General features: G+C 33.9%; 1 protein-coding gene across 1 annotated transcript; it reads right to left on the reverse strand.

Moving 5' to 3' along the window:
- Positions 1 to 125: 125 nt before the first annotated feature.
- Positions 126 to 7,559, reverse strand: LOC111449319 (putative ABC transporter C family member 15). Its single transcript, XM_023089165.1, has 10 exons — positions 6,436 to 7,559; positions 4,934 to 6,360; positions 4,757 to 4,843; positions 3,550 to 4,137; positions 3,289 to 3,453; positions 2,304 to 2,598; positions 1,697 to 2,217; positions 1,564 to 1,627; positions 1,239 to 1,478; positions 126 to 497 (listed from the first exon to the last, which is right to left on the reverse strand). Exons 1-10 carry the CDS (start codon positions 7,247 to 7,249, stop codon positions 367 to 369), a joined length of 4,332 nt encoding a protein of 1,443 aa, XP_022944933.1. The 5' UTR covers positions 7,250 to 7,559; the 3' UTR covers positions 126 to 366.
- Between the last annotated feature and the right edge of the window lie 8,194 nt (positions 7,560 to 15,753).

Genomic DNA, 15,753 nt, shown 5'->3' on the forward strand with positions numbered 1-15,753 from the left:
AATGAATTATTATTGTTTTTTTAGGGGACGTCTCGTCTCCACTCCGACTTGCCCATAGACATCTCTACACGCTTTCTTCAGGGCTTCCTATTTTAAAATGGTCGAGATTCAGAAAGATAAGTATCATTAATTGATGTGTGCCACAAAATTTTTACTATGTAACGAAGCACACTTTCAATTACATTTAAAAAAAGAAAAAAAAACAACAAACAAAAATAAGACTGTGGTTAACACCTAATCTATCTCATCAACTATTGTTAGAAAGCTTGTGAGTGGTATTTGCTAGGATTTTGGTATTGCTCATAGGATCTTCATCCTATGCAGTTAGTACCAGTTCTTACTGGATTGATATCAAACTCATGATCTTCAGCTACCCTCCACTGTTTGAGAGTGACTATTGGATGATGATCTTCTCAAGAATTCCGCCACCAACTTTGAAAACGATGAAGAACTGTTCTCGAGTAGTCGAGATGGCTTGTCGTACTCAACGACCTTCCCTGTAAAAACGAAACTCTTGTGCATTAGAATTGCAAGGAAAGTAGTACTGTAACCGCCCAAACTCACCGCAAGTAGATAACGTCCTCAAGGTTTTTAGAATGCGTCTGTTACGGAGAGGCTTCCACACTCTTATAAAGAATGTTTTGTTTACCATTTTAACAGCCCAAGCCTACCGCTAGCATATATTGTCCTCTTTGGGCTTTCCCTTTCGGGTTTCCCCTCGAGGTTTTTAAAATGCGTCTGCCAGGGAGAGGTTTCCACACTCTTATAAAGAATGTTTGGTTTACCATTTGTAACAGTCCAAGTACACCACGAGCAAATGTTATCCTCTTTGGGCTTTCCCTTTCGGCTTTTCCCTCAAGGTTTTGAAAACACATCTACTAGAGAAAGGTTTCCACACCCTTGTAAATAATGTTTCGTTTACCATTTGTAACAACCCAATCTCCCCGTCAGTAAATATTGTCCTCTTTGGACTTTCCCTCAAGGTTTTTAGCTAGGAATAGGTTTTTACACTCTTATAAAAAAATGTTTCGTGTACCATTGTGTACCATTTGTAACAGCTAAAGCCCACCACTAGTAGATATTATCCTCTTTGAGCTTTCCTTTCGGGCTTCCCCTCAAGGTTTTTAAAATGCGTCTACTAAAGAAAGGTTTCCACATCCTTATAAAGAATGTTTCGTTCTCCTCTCCAACCGACGTGGGATCTCACAATTACTAAACTACACAAGAACTTAGCTTACCTTCATCCAAAACCAAAACCAAATCATTGTCGATAACAGTCGGTATACGATGAGCTACGGTGATAACAGTACATCCTTTCGTCTCTTCTCGTATCGTTTCTTGGATTATATTCTCTGTCGCAGTATCAATGGAAGCTGTTGCCTCATCCAAAACAAGAATCCTACGCTTCTTAAGAAGCACTCTGGCTAAGCAAACAAGCTGCCGCTGTCCAACACTCCAATTCTCTCCACCTTCAGCAACTGCAACATTTCCCAACACCAAAACAGTACTCATGAGTAAAAGATAACATAAACTGAACAAGAACTTCAAAAAAAAGTAACCCACCTGGTGCTTCAAGAACCGTTTGATCCGTCTTGAAGATCTCGGCGAACCGACACTTCCGAAGGACCTGAAATATCGAATCAGTTTTACGATCACGTTAACTTTTCATTCACTAAAAAGGCATCAGTAATCTCACCTCCCATATTTCTTGATCAGTATGTTGCTGCAAAGGGTCAAGATTTGTTCTCATGGTTCCTTTGAACAATGTTGGGTCTTGTGGAATGATACCCAGCCTAGACCTCAGATCATGAAGACCCATTTTAGCAATATCAACTCCATCAATGAGTATCCTTCCTGCAAAGGGCTCAACCATCCTAAAAAGTGCTTGGATTAACGTGGACTTGCCACTTCCTGTCCTGCCAACAACACCAATCTTCTTCCTTTTAGGAAAGGTACAAGTGATTCCTTTCAGAACCATTGGAAGATTAGGACGGTATTGAACATGAAGGTCCTCAAGTTCTATGTTCCCCTCCTTTAGCCATTCTGGCATTGGCCTACAATCATGAACCACCGCTGGCTCCTCAGAAGCTATGTTAGTAAACTGAAGAACTCTCTCAACAGATATCATTTTGTTCTCAACATTGCATAGATTCCATATGACCCAAGATTGAAGAACGTTTAAGTTTAAACCGTATGTGGCTGCTAATCCTGCTAAACCTGTAGTGACATAATAAACCAATGGTTAGGTGAGCGAATGGATGGCAGTTGCATCAATGGGGATAGCTAAAGTTTGGAAAGGTTACTTGGGTTGATAGCAGATCTAGGAAGGGTTACTAAGATGATGAGGACAAGAACGAAGACTGCGTCGAAAAGAAAATTGATTCGGAGGCATAACCATTCCATTGAAGTTGAGTTGTGGAAAACGATACGAGAATGATCATCAACTAGTTCGAGTATTTTCGTTAAGAAACGATCTTCTTGATTGAAACAACGAATGATAGTTGCACCTACAACTGTTTCAGAAAAGTGATGAAGAATTGGAGCTTTTCGAATCCCAACCATTCTAGCTAATTCTCTAGCTGTACTGATGTAGTATCCCTGTTAAGGAAATTGAAAGAACAAAGCATTCAGCATAATATTGAAAGCATCTCATATTGATGTGATGCTGCAGAGTATGCAAATTCAAGGAACAATAGCTTTTTACTGTTTGTTCAATAGTGAAATAGCATATTTGTAACTACAAGTCCACTGCTAGCAAATATTATCTGCTTTGGCCCTTTATGTATCACCGTCAGCCTCGCGATTTTAAAACGCGTATGCTAGGAAGATGTTTTCACACCCTTATAAGGAATGTTTCGTTCCCCTCTCCAACCGATGTAGGATCTTACAATCCACGTGGTGTCTGACTCTATTACTATTGATAACAGCCCAAGCTCACTGCTAGTAGATATTGTGGCCTTTCCTTTCTGGGCTTCCCCTCAAGGTTTTAAAACACGTCAGCTAGGGAGAGGATCTAGCCCTACTCCGACTAGTGCATTGCACCATCCAGTGACTCGCTTTGATACCATTTGTAACAACCCAAGCCCGTCGCTAGAAAATATTATCCATTTTGGCCCGTTACGTATCACTATCAGCCTCACGGTTTTAAAACGTGTCTGTTAAAGAGAGGTTTTCACACCCTGATAAAGAACGTTACGTTTCCCTCTCCAACCGACGTGGAATCTCACAGTATCTGCTAGCGGTGGGTTTCGGCAATATTGGAAGCTAAAAGAGGGATTATGTTCTTACCTGATACCATATAGAAATAGCGAGGACGACAAGGAAGAGGGGGAAAACATGCCATGCAACCTTGGACATCAGGATAATGATACTCAACAGCTGAATTAGTGCAAAGGCCAATCCTCCTAATCTATAAGGGATATCTGTATCCAAAGTGCTTTGATCATTAGATGACTGCATCACAAAGAACATGAAAAGAGGGTTAAAATGATTGATTCAGTGAAAGTTGAATAGAGAAGAAGATAGCAAACACATTGAGAAGGTCTTAACTCTGTTAAGGATTTGGCTTGAAGGTTTGACATCAAAGAAAGAAATAGGTGCAGCAAAAATTGATGTCACCATTCCAAGGAACATCCGTTGTGCAGTCTCAATAGCAATGGTTGCCATCACAATGGCCCGACCTAATATAAAGACGGAGCTCACGCCCGACATCAAAATGAAGATCCCTATCAGTTGCTCTCTGCTGACCTTGCCTTCTTCTTCTGTTGCCCAAGAAATCCAGTAATTGCTACCCATCTGAAGGATTTGAAAGAAAACTTGACATAGAAGGACAACAGGAACAAGAGTTCCTCTATAAGCTGATGTAATGAAGGTCGAGTATACGCTCCACTTTACACGACCGGTTTGAGATTCCTCTTCTTGAGTCCTCATAAGGTCTCCATTTCCAAGGGTCAGGGAAGACTTTTCATCTTGAGCTTCCATCTGACATGGTTTAAGATGAGGTTTATCCTCTTTGAATGGTTTAACTCCATTCAGTGACTTTTTGTGTGCTGCAATGTGCCTAGCAAGCTCACCATTTGAGTCTGATATCAATTCTGCATACTTTCCTGATTGAACAACATGACCATTCTTCATCACCTGCAAGCAAAAGCATTTGAATTACAAGTGATGTTCCATGGAAAGCAACAAAAAAAACTCAGCTGCTTATTGAGGATTGTCGGGAGGGAGTCCCATATTGGCTAATTTAGGAAATGATCATGGGTTTATAAGTAAGGAATACATCTTTATTGGTATGAGGCCTTTTGGGGAAGCCCAAAGTAAAGTCAGGAGAGCTTATGCTCAAAGTGGACAATATCATACCATTGTAGAGAGTCGTTATTTCCTAACATGGTATCAAAGTCATGTCCTTAACTTAGCCATGTCAATAGAATCCTCAAATGTCGAACAAAGAAATTGTAAGCCTCGAAGGTGTAGTCAAAAGTGACTCAAGTGTCGAACAAAGGGTGTACTTTGTTCGAGGGAGTCGAGTCTCGATTAAGGGGAGGTTGTTCGAGGGCTCCATAGACCTCAAGGAAGGCTTTGTAGTGTACTTTGTTCGAGGGGAGGATTGTTGGGAGGGATCATGGGTTTATAAGTAAGGAATACATCTCCATTGGTATGGGGCCTTTTAGGGAAGCCCAAAGCAAAGTCATGAGAGCTTATACTCATGGACAATATCATACCAATGTAGAGAGTCGTTATTTCTAACATTGCTTACCAGAACGAGGTCGGCGGCTTCTATGAATTCCAAGTGATGAGTAGCATACAAGACAGTCTTATCAGACAAAAGTTGCAAAAGACATCTCTGCATATCATCAAAGTTTCTTGTGTAAATCATTTATAGAGAGCATAAAAAGAAAGAAACAACAAGAAAACACAGAAAGATGGTGCTTGCCTTGAACAAATGTGTTCCGGTACAAGCGTCCACGGCGCTAAACGGATCGTCCAGGAAGTAAACATCAGCATCACTATAGACAGCCCTTGCCAATTGAATTCTCTGCTTTTGGCCTCCACTTAAGTTCAGCCCCCTCTCTCCCAATAAAGTACAATCTCCATCCAGCCACAGCTTGATATCCTGGTCCAAAGCACAGCCTTCTAACACATCCCCATAAAAACGTTCATCAATTTCCTTCCCAAAGAGCACGTTCTCTCGAACCGTGCCTGATTGAATCCAAGCAGTTTGGGGAACATAAGCTTTAGTTCCATGCACCTTCATTTGTGTTCCTGAAATCTGTGGAATCTCGCCGAGTATACTACAAAGGAAGCTCGATTTTCCTGAACCAACCGATCCACAAACTGCAACCTTGTAACCCTTCGGTATTTGCATCTTCTCTGCAACAGTTATCGCCGGTTTAACGTTTCGATCGCTGGCATCCCATGAATACTCTCCCACCTCTATTTCAACCATGATGTCTGATGAACTAGATGGAGGATAATAAATCTGTTTCCTTTGATCTTCTTCTCGAATGAACTCATCAATACGGTCGAGGGAAACTTTTGTTTGAGCAATCATGGAAACTAGCTCGGGTAGATTATAAATCGGTTCTTGTAAGATCCGAAAAGTAGCTATGGCTGATAACACTGTGCCTGCTGTTAGAGAGACATTCATCAAAACACAAGCACCAAAAGTGACTACTGAAACTAAAGTTGGTGACACCCAAAAGAGAACTGCTATAACCGAGCATGTATAGAGGTATCTCTTCAACCAGCCTCTCTCAACGTCTCTAAGTTTCAAGATCTTCTTCAAAAACGTCTGTTCCCAAGAATGCAGTTTCAAGACTCTCATGTTTCTTAGAGTCTCTGAGGTCAATTTGATCCGGGAATCTTTCGCATCCATTATCTTCGAGTGTAGACTTTCTTGAATACTCGCCAAAGGCGTATTGCCCACCATTATGAATACTATGGCTAAAAGAGCAGTAATGGAAGGAGCAAGTCCAAGATTCATATAAAGGATAACAAGAGCTAGAACTACTTGAACAGGAAGCAACCAAATCTTGTGAATATACCAAGAGAAGTCTCCAATTCTTTCAACATCTACATTAATTAGATTTGTTATTTTACCATTACTTGGACCAGCAGCATTTATAGAAACACATTTCTTGTAAATCATCACTGTAAGAGCTGCTCTTATCTGTATACCGAGACGGTGAGTGCCGAAATAGCATTGTCTTTGAGTAAGAGACTCCAATGTCTTGGCGAAAAAGAAGAAGAATGCAAGAATCAACCCGTCACGGTTGCTCGAGTCGTCGTCCTTTCGCAATAGATAGTTCACAAAATTGGTGATTAGAACAGGCCCCATAAACGATGCTAATGTGTTGACACCTGAGAAAAGTTTTGAACAAGGAAATCAGAGTATATCGAGACGAATTCAACGTGTAAGGTAGATCAATAGGGTACCTGCAAAGATTGCTGTTAAGACCAGGGGCTTCCATGTAGCTAGAACAATAGCTTTAGGCAAGGAAGACGATTCGATTTTCGTTCTCTCAAGCGACTCTTCAAGCAACATGGAAGCATACTCGGCTGTTTCAGATTGAGGAACACAAGGAACATGAGCTAATTCAAGTTTTTGAATCCTTCCCTTTTTGAACAGGGGGTTCATCCATCGGAATGTAATTTGACTCCACAATCCAGGACTCACAAAACCACCATGATCTTCAGAAGAACAAACATTCTCTGTCTGAAGCAATAGCTTCTCAAGATCATTGTGGTTCTTGGAATAGCTAACAGTCAGTGCAGTACAACAGATTATCAAACACAAAGTGAAGGAAGCACAGTCTACAATGGTGGGTTTTGGAAGAAAACGAGGGATTTCCATGGATTTCAAGTGGGTAAGCAGGAAAAGAATCAAACAACCTAAACCATAGAAACAAGAGAAAACCCACCAAACAACTAGAATCATAGGCCATGGTTTGCCTTCATGACACACACCATTTCTCCAGTAGATAGCAATAGCAGCAGCCAAACTCCAAGTTAAAGCAGAAATGGCCAATTCCCAACAAACAAATTTGCTATTCAAATATTCATCAACAGCAAAACCACAATACAAGAACGGAAGAACAGCATTAGAAAAGATCGTGATTCTGACCAGCCATTTAGATCCTCGAGCCGCCGTGTTTCTCAATCGAGGGTTTCCACATCGAAAATGAACCAAAACCCATATCGAAAATGCAAAAATAAACACAGCATTTACGATTACAGAAGCAAAATCCATGAAAACAGAGATTAAAGATCGCCAAGCATTGAGAAGAACATGAACAACAAGGAATGGCGGTTTCAGTAAGAGCAGCAGAAGAACAGAGTAATTTGAGAAAAGCACGTGGATGTTACGAAAATGGCGAAAACTGAATCAAATATAAAGAATCGGAATGGATTTATCGCAATAGCCAAGGAGCATGTTCTTTATATAAAGAAGAATCGCATTTAAAAATGGCGGAACACTGTAGATTTTTGGACTAATCTTTGTCGTCCCCTGTTCATATCGCTCTCGACTGTGGAAACATTCCAGACGAACTTGCAACTCCAATGATCTCCTCATTATGGCTCCATTTTGTGAATTAATTGTGGTTAAATTTTCTTAAAATTATTTAAATTTAATAATATTCCAATTTTAAATTATTCTTCCTACTCCAAATAAATTATTATTATTATCATACTAAAAAAAAGTTACAGACCAATTTAGACTACTCCGTCTAAATCATAAATGTTAGCTTAAGTTATGTTTTGTTGGTTTCGGTTGAGTTCAATTCAAGTTGACTCGCGATTGACATTTTTTTGTCGGATCAACTCGACCCTTCCATGGCTATAATCAAACCCGACTCTACTTTACTTGTATGATTATTGGTAAGATTGAGAATATTCAACGTTTGTAACAGATTTCAGTGATATGTTGGGTAAGAATTTAATTATTAATATAATATGTACTGTGATTAAGTATGATTTTTTAAAAATAATTAAAAAAAAAAAACAACGTAATAACTCGATCCAATCCTCTGCTTTTGTGTTGGGTTATGAACTCTAGTTAAGTTGTTCGAGTCACCAATCTTATAGCTAAAAGAAATTTCGAACCCAACTCGGTAAATATTCTTGTATACTTTCTCAAAACTAAAATTAAAAAATAGTAAAAAAAAAATCCATTAATTATCCATAAAAAATAAAATTTTAAAAATAATCAAAATAAATAAAATTTACGAAGTGGACGACAAAAAAATAAAATAAAATTAATGAAGAAAATGTATAAAATTAATTACAAAATCAAATAAAAATAGAAGAAAATAAATTCATCATTTTTAAATTGGTTAAAATTCTTGTTATTCAAAATTTCAAAATTAAAGTTAATTTACAAAAAAAGAAATAAAAAGAAGAAAAAGTTTTTTTGGTTAATGGAATTAGAAAAACTTTATTCGCAAAAGGTTTTAGTTACAGCCACGTTAATTTTATCGAATCCCGTGCGCCAATGATAATTTGCCACGTGGATTACCGGAGACTGATGCATAACGTGAAGTCTGTGCCAAGCGGGTGGCTCCGAGTCGCCAACCTCCTCAAAGCGGGTCCGGTGCTTGACCGAAGACCTGCTGACGTGGGCTGCAAGCGTAAGCCTCACTTACGCTTTAAATCGGAGTTTTTGGAAAAAAAAATTAAAAATTTTATAATTCCCTAAAATTCTCATAAGTAATATTTTTTTTTTTTAGAATTTTATCCAATTTTAGAAATTAAATTTATTATTGAAATCATTCAAATTAATTTTTTTAAAATTAAAGTTACATTTACTAAATTTATTAAAATTCTAGAATTTATGAGTTTTAAAATTTTTAAAATTTCTAATAAATTTTGTGTTTAATAGGCTTCTAAATTTTAAATTTTATGTCTATTAAATATTTAATTTATTTGACAAATTATAAAGTTTAAATTATATTAAACATAAATTTAATTTTATATCTAATATAGTTATTTTTTAAAAAAAAAATTGATTATATCATGTTTTACACCCAATTAAATGCTAATTTAAGCTCGATTCTTTTAATTCATGAATCTTTGAGAATAATTTATTCAATATTATATATATATATATTTTTTAATTTTAATTTTTGTCTCAAATGGTACAATTTTTTCAAATACAAAATTTTGACTGCAAAAAGTGAAAGAGAAAGAGAAAAAAACTAAGATTACTTTTTCTTTTTAGTTCTTTTGTCTCAGCGAATTCGATTTTTTTTTTAGTTGGAATGTCTCGATAGCTTCTATATAGGATGATTTACTAGAGTCGTACCCTAAATGATGAATTGTGAGGTCAGTCCGCTATGATTGAGATTACAAATTTAAGATCCAGCGATGCAACGGTTACGAGGTCATGGTTCACTTTTATGTGCATTATTGAGATAAGCTTAGAGGAGCAAGATGAACTAGCGGCAATGCTTGAGATAAGCTCATATGAGCTAGATGACATGACACTGAAGAATGATTTATAGTTGAATGTGGACGTGACACTCATTTTCTTTTATCTACAAGTGAATATATTTCAAATAGGGGTATACATAGGTCGAGTTAGGTCATGTTGGTTGAACTAGTAACCCAGTCCAACTTTACCCTCTATTTTCGGGTTGGATTCAAGTTAGGTTGTTAAAAAAATAAAATTTGAAAGGGAGAGGATCACTATGCGAGTAGGGAAAGATGATCGATGTGCAGTAGGAAAAGATGCAGAAGCTAGAAGAAGTGTGACCAACAAATGGCGACACGAGGCAAACGGTGATAGCGAGTACTCGAGAAGGAAGTAGGAATTGTCATACCGACGCCAATTGGGAAGAAGTACTTACTGACGTCTAATGTGGATAGTCGACAGTGCTTCACTGATCACTACGTTGTATTAGTAAGAAGAGTACAAGTAGGTACTCTGTGTTGACTCCATACTTTACACACTGAACCCATACCCAACTCGAACGGGATCATGTCCTAAAAAATCAATCCGACCCCACTCAAAATTCTACCTAACCCAACCCAACCCAACCCTTATAGTTCGGCTGGGTTGGTTCGGATAAGGTTCTAATAAATTAATATATTAAATACAAAATTTTAAAATATATTGCACATGGAAGTTTTTTTTTTTTTTTTAATTTTAATAATTTATTAAATAAAGTATAACGTGTGAACTGGACATTTCCTTTTTGTTTAATATTTATTGAATATATTGGATTATTTAAATATTTAATTATTAAGATAACTTTTTAAAAAGCTATATTACACGTGCACCAATTCCAATAAATCCAACATCCTTCATGGATGAGTTGTTGCCTTTTATTTTTTATTTTTTTTTTAAAATAAAAATAATTTAACATAAATATTCTCAAACAAATTAACATGTGAAATGGGATAATGTTTATTTTAGAGTAACTTTTATACTTTTTTTTTTTATTTGTCAAAACTTTTAATAAATCATATAAATATTTTTTAAATACCCAATTTAACCCTAATCGATTAAGACATATACTATGAATCGATACTACATTTAAATGAGAGTGATCCTAATAATACGAGAGCTAAGAAACTTTCATAGGATTGATAGTCACTATTTGTACTAACAAGATACAACTTTCTTTCCGGTGACTCGATTATATGAACTTTAAAGTGAAACGTGCTTCCTCTTATAATTTTTTTTCAAAAAATACACGTGTAAGAACAAAACATGTTAAAATGACTCGTGTTAGTTTACGAGGATAATCTTCACTCTTAGAAGAAATTTAAAACAAGCGGATAACGTGATCATGTTGCAGTAGATGAAGAGAATATTAGAACCATCAGTAATCGAATTTAAATTTTAAATTCTAATTTGAATCGTGGGTATAAACTGTTACACAAATGGTAGCAGCGATTCAATATTTGAAAATTTTAATGAAAGAGATCGTGTTGATATATATTATGAACGGTCGTCAATAATGATTTTTTTATTTAAATTGAATTTATTTATTATTTATTAAAATTTATTAGGAAACAATTCACATCAACTTGGAAAATAATTATTTGTGTCCAAAAAAAACAACTATGCCCATTTGCACCCAACAAAGTCATCCAATAAAGAACACCAAAATAAGACATAAAAAGTTTATACTAATTTCTTTAAATAATATATTTTTATTAACTATAAAATAAAGTACCTATTAATATAATTTTTTTAATCATTGGATGAGGAAATAAATGCAAATAATTAAGGTTGGATAAAGTTTATTCGAGTGTGAATACAAATCTAGCTAAAATACACGCAAACAAACAACTCTCGAGATACCGAATAAATTCCCCACATTTTAATATTGTGAAATTATTTTTTTTTCCGATAATTTCTCATTAGAAACCAATCCAATCTAAATAGTATGAGTTGGACCCGAATCAAATAAATGAAAAAGGAACGGGATTTGTGAGATTCCACATTTATTAGAGAGGAAAAGGAAATATTTCTTATAAGAGTGTGGAAACGTATCCCTAACAGATGCGTGTTAAGAATCGTGATGCTAATAACGATATGTGAGTTAAAACGGATAATATCTACTAGCGGTGGACTTAAGCTGTTATAAATGGTATAAGAGCTCGACACCAGACGGTGTGCCAACAAAGACGCTAGTTGCCCAAAAAGATGAATTGTCGACCGGATTGAGTTGGATTTGTTAATTGTATTAAAATATATATATATATATATATATTTGAATGGAAAAATTTTTAAATTCAATTTTATTATTATTATTTCTTTTAAGGTTTGAGGATGAAAACGAAAACGACAAAAGACAGTGACAGTGTGTATGCCATTTTGTCAGATTCTTAGTCACCTTCCTACCACTTCAGCCACGTCAGCCACCTGTTTCACACTCACTCCAACCATTTTATTCCACGTCATATTTCTTTTCTTTTTTTTATAGTGCTTTATTATTATTATTATTATTTATCTCCTTTTTTACAAACCATTACTCCATTTTAAAAGTTATTCCTTATTTTCCATAATATAACCCTTAAAAAAATTATATAATTTTGATCATAAATAATAATAATAATAATGATAAAAATAAAAATATTTTCAGAGTTCTCAACTTAACACAATCCTCTATTTACAAGTTGAGTTAGGTTATTAGTTTATTATTATTTTTTAATTATTAAAAAATTATATTTATTTACGATACATGTTACATTACTAATTAAAATCTTATAAGATTCAAATATAAAAAATTTACAAATTACAACGATGTTGATTTCAAACGTTAAATATTCAATATTTTTTAAAAGTAGTACAGTAGGATTAATTTGAGTTGTAACACTATTTTTGAATTAATCAGTTTAGTAGAATTGACCCGACAAAAAAATGTCAATCCGCAAACCGAACAAATTTTTTGTTTTTTTCTCAAAAACCCAACCCAACCCAAATCGAACAAAACAATCTAACCCAACTCAATTTTTATAATTTGAGTTGGATAATTCATATTAGTTGAGTTAAATGCATAGTTCAAAGGTAGATTATACGACTGAATTTCAAAAGTTGAAAAATCGAGGGTGTGATCTGAAACGATTGTTACCGTTCAAAGGGTAGTTCGGTAATTTTCCCTTCTAAATATATTTTAATGGTAGGTGTAATGTATATCTAAGCTTAGGAAAATACTTGTTTATAAGTTGACATGGAAAAGTTGGGAAGGATCCAATGAACAACGTGGCAGACATTGGAACAGACATAATACTTGACACGTCACTATGACCCTTAAAACAAAAACTCTCCTTTTCCAACGAAGAAACAACGAAAATTCCATCGTCGTTTGCCGCCGCCGCCGCCGTCGTTGTCGGGCGCTGCTAAAATTTACACCTCGTGTAGTCAAGAAAAACCACCACCGTTGACTTCAATCCCTCTTTTACTTCTCATCTACAAACTCTATTATCTTTTAAAGAGAGATAGAGCGGAAAATATTTTTATTCGTTATTTAAATGGCTTTGGAGACGAAAATTATATTTTTCGTTTCCGTTTTTGCCCTTGATCTTGCCTAAATTCCGATCTTACCACGTCTCATATTCTCCTATAATATTAAATTTTGAATTTTTATAGAATTCATGTTGAGAGTATATTGTATTTTTATTTTTTTAAAAATATTATTAAATTTAATAAGATATGAATTTTTAAAATTTAAGTTCAACATGATGAAATATTATTAAATTAATTAGTATGTTTTACATTTTTAAAAATAAAAATTATATTATAAATAGAAAAATTTTCGTGTAAAACCCTAATCCCACCCAAAAAAAATTGTTTAGAGAGACGCGAAAGCAAAAGCCTATGGGGTCGTTTCTGTAACTCGATAACCACCACTGAAAACCGTCTTTACATTGAATGGTTTGGTGTTTTGATGATCCCTACCTTATTGACCGCAACTTCTGTATTTATTATTGCCTTCATTGCTGCTCCTCCTGTAGATATTGATGGTATTCATGAACCTGTTTCTGTATCTCTACTTTACGGAAACAATATTATTTCTGGTGCCATTATCCCTACTTCTGCAGCTATCGGGTTGCACTTTTACCCAATTTGGGAAGCAGCTTCCGTTGATGAATGGTTATACAATGGTGGTCCTTATGAGCTAATTGTTCTACACTTCTTACTCGTGTAGCATGTTACATGGGTCCAGAGTGGGAACTTAGTTTCTGTCTGGGTATGCATCCTTGGATTGCTGTTGCAGCTGCTACTGCTGTTTTCTTGATCTACTCAATTGGTCGAGGAAGCTGTTGCATATTAAGAGAGATAGGTATTCTCTATTTTCACGAGTTCCGTGGACATCTCTAAATTCAATATATTAAATAATTATATTTATAAAAAAGACATCGTACCACTACTAATTGACTTCGATTTTTTATTTTTATTTTTATTTGAATTAAAAGTGTAATTAATTTGTATTATAAGTTTTAAAATTGAGTTGGATAATTTTAATTTGATTAAATCAGAGAAAAATTTGGAATTTGCTTTTAAAAAAAAAGGGTGGGGCCCAGTTTGGCAGCTACCTGTTAGGTTAGAAGTCATAAAGATAGGGTTTTTAGTAGACCAAATTTGACTCTGACGTGGACAGTAAAAGTCAAAGTCCCATCCCCGACAACCTTTTTCGTTACCTTCCTAGGAAAAATCGTTTTTAAATATTTATTATTTTCAAATTAATAAATAAAAAAAATATGATCGAATTTAAAATTTAAAAAATACACTTAAAATAATAATAAAATAAAATGAAAACTCTTTTATTAAATTTTGAATGAAAATTCGTATTTTACAAAATAATTTTAAAATTTCGACCGTTTCATTAATATCTAAGAAAAAATTATAATTTAATCGACGTAATTGTTTGTATCAAATAATAACATTAATAAATAAATAAAAACAGTTTATCTACGTTCATGGATAATTTTGGCTAAATTAATAAAAATACATTTAAAGTTTGTATTTATCTTTAAAATATTATTAAAAATTTAAAATTTTTAATAATATTTTACTTATTTTTATAAAAAAAAATCTAAAAAATACAAGTTTTGGGACTTTCGTTTAAAAACAATACTAGATTGAGACATTTTTTTTAGACTAAATCTAATTGTTTTGGTCAATTTTTTTTTTTCAACTACAACATATTTATTAATTTCGGAATCAGCTTAAAGTCGATGAATTTAAAAGAATTAGTAAATAAATAAATGAAGTTTCACAGTGTTGTAAACAAGTCTTCCTCTATATAACAGTCACGAGTTTTTCTTCAATTCTTCCAAAAGATTAGTCAATGGATTACTCCGAATTATTCTATCGACTTTTCCACTTTTCAAGAAATAATGTCCGGATACGATGCGTATAATATATATATTTTTTTACATAAATGATGTGAGGTTTTATTCTATAATTTCAATTTGATTATTACGTACTTATTATCCATTCACATTAATGTGTATTGATTAAATTATTCCTTTAGAAAAAAAAATAGGAATATTAAAAAATAATTCAAAAAATCGAATCAATCTAATCCAATCTATACGATTTGGGTTGGGTTCCATACTCATTTGGGTTGGGTTGGTTCAGGGGTTTTCTTAAATTTAAATTAGGTTGAATTGAACGAACCCAAATTTATCATCCAATAACTTTTAAAAATAAATTTTAACTATTTTGATGGTAATTTTTCAAAAAATATATATTGAAATTATTTTGTAAATTTTAATTAAATATTTAAAAAAATAAATAAATAGAGTTTTAGGAATTGACATTTTACTTTTATTAAAAAATAAAACCCAAACAATTATATAAAATCGTAATAAATCAATATATTTCATATTCTACCAACCTCATTTTTGAATTTATTAATATTACAACATGTATTTAATAATTATAAAAAATCTAATTTAAATATTACCATTGGTAACCAAAGTAGTTATTTATTTATTTATTATTATTATTTTTTATGTGTAAACTATTAAGAGGGATTTATGTTCTTGCCTGGTACCATATTTCAAATTATTATATATTTTTTAAATTACTTTATCATAAAGGTAGATATTAAGTTTTCTAAATCAAACAGGCGATGTCTCGATGATATGAAAGAGATGTATCATAAAAATAAGAATTTCGACATACGAGATGTCCCAATGAAACGAACGAGATAATATAAAAGTAAGAATTTCGACATACGGAATGTTCCAATGATACGAACGAGATATAATATAAAAATAAGAATTTTTACTAAA

The sequence above is a fragment of the Cucurbita moschata genome, unplaced genomic scaffold, assembly GCF_002738365.1.
Source record: "Cucurbita moschata cultivar Rifu unplaced genomic scaffold, Cmos_1.0 Cmo_Scf00011, whole genome shotgun sequence".
Lineage (NCBI taxonomy): Eukaryota > Viridiplantae > Streptophyta > Magnoliopsida > Cucurbitales > Cucurbitaceae > Cucurbita > Cucurbita moschata.

Bases quoted from the DNA above. Each gene is read 5' to 3' on its own strand.
- LOC111449319 (XM_023089165.1), bottom strand. From the start codon at position 7,249: ATGGATTTTGCTTCTGTAATCGTAAATGCTGTGTTTATTTTTGCATTT. The intron at 6,361-6,435 runs GTACCCTATTGA...AACTTTTCTCAG, and splicing joins CTTAACAGCAATCTTTGCAG to GTGTCAACACATTAGCATCG. The intron at 3,454-3,549 runs GTTAAGACCTTC...TTTGTGATGCAG, and splicing joins CAAGCCAAATCCTTAACAGA to TCATCTAATGATCAAAGCAC.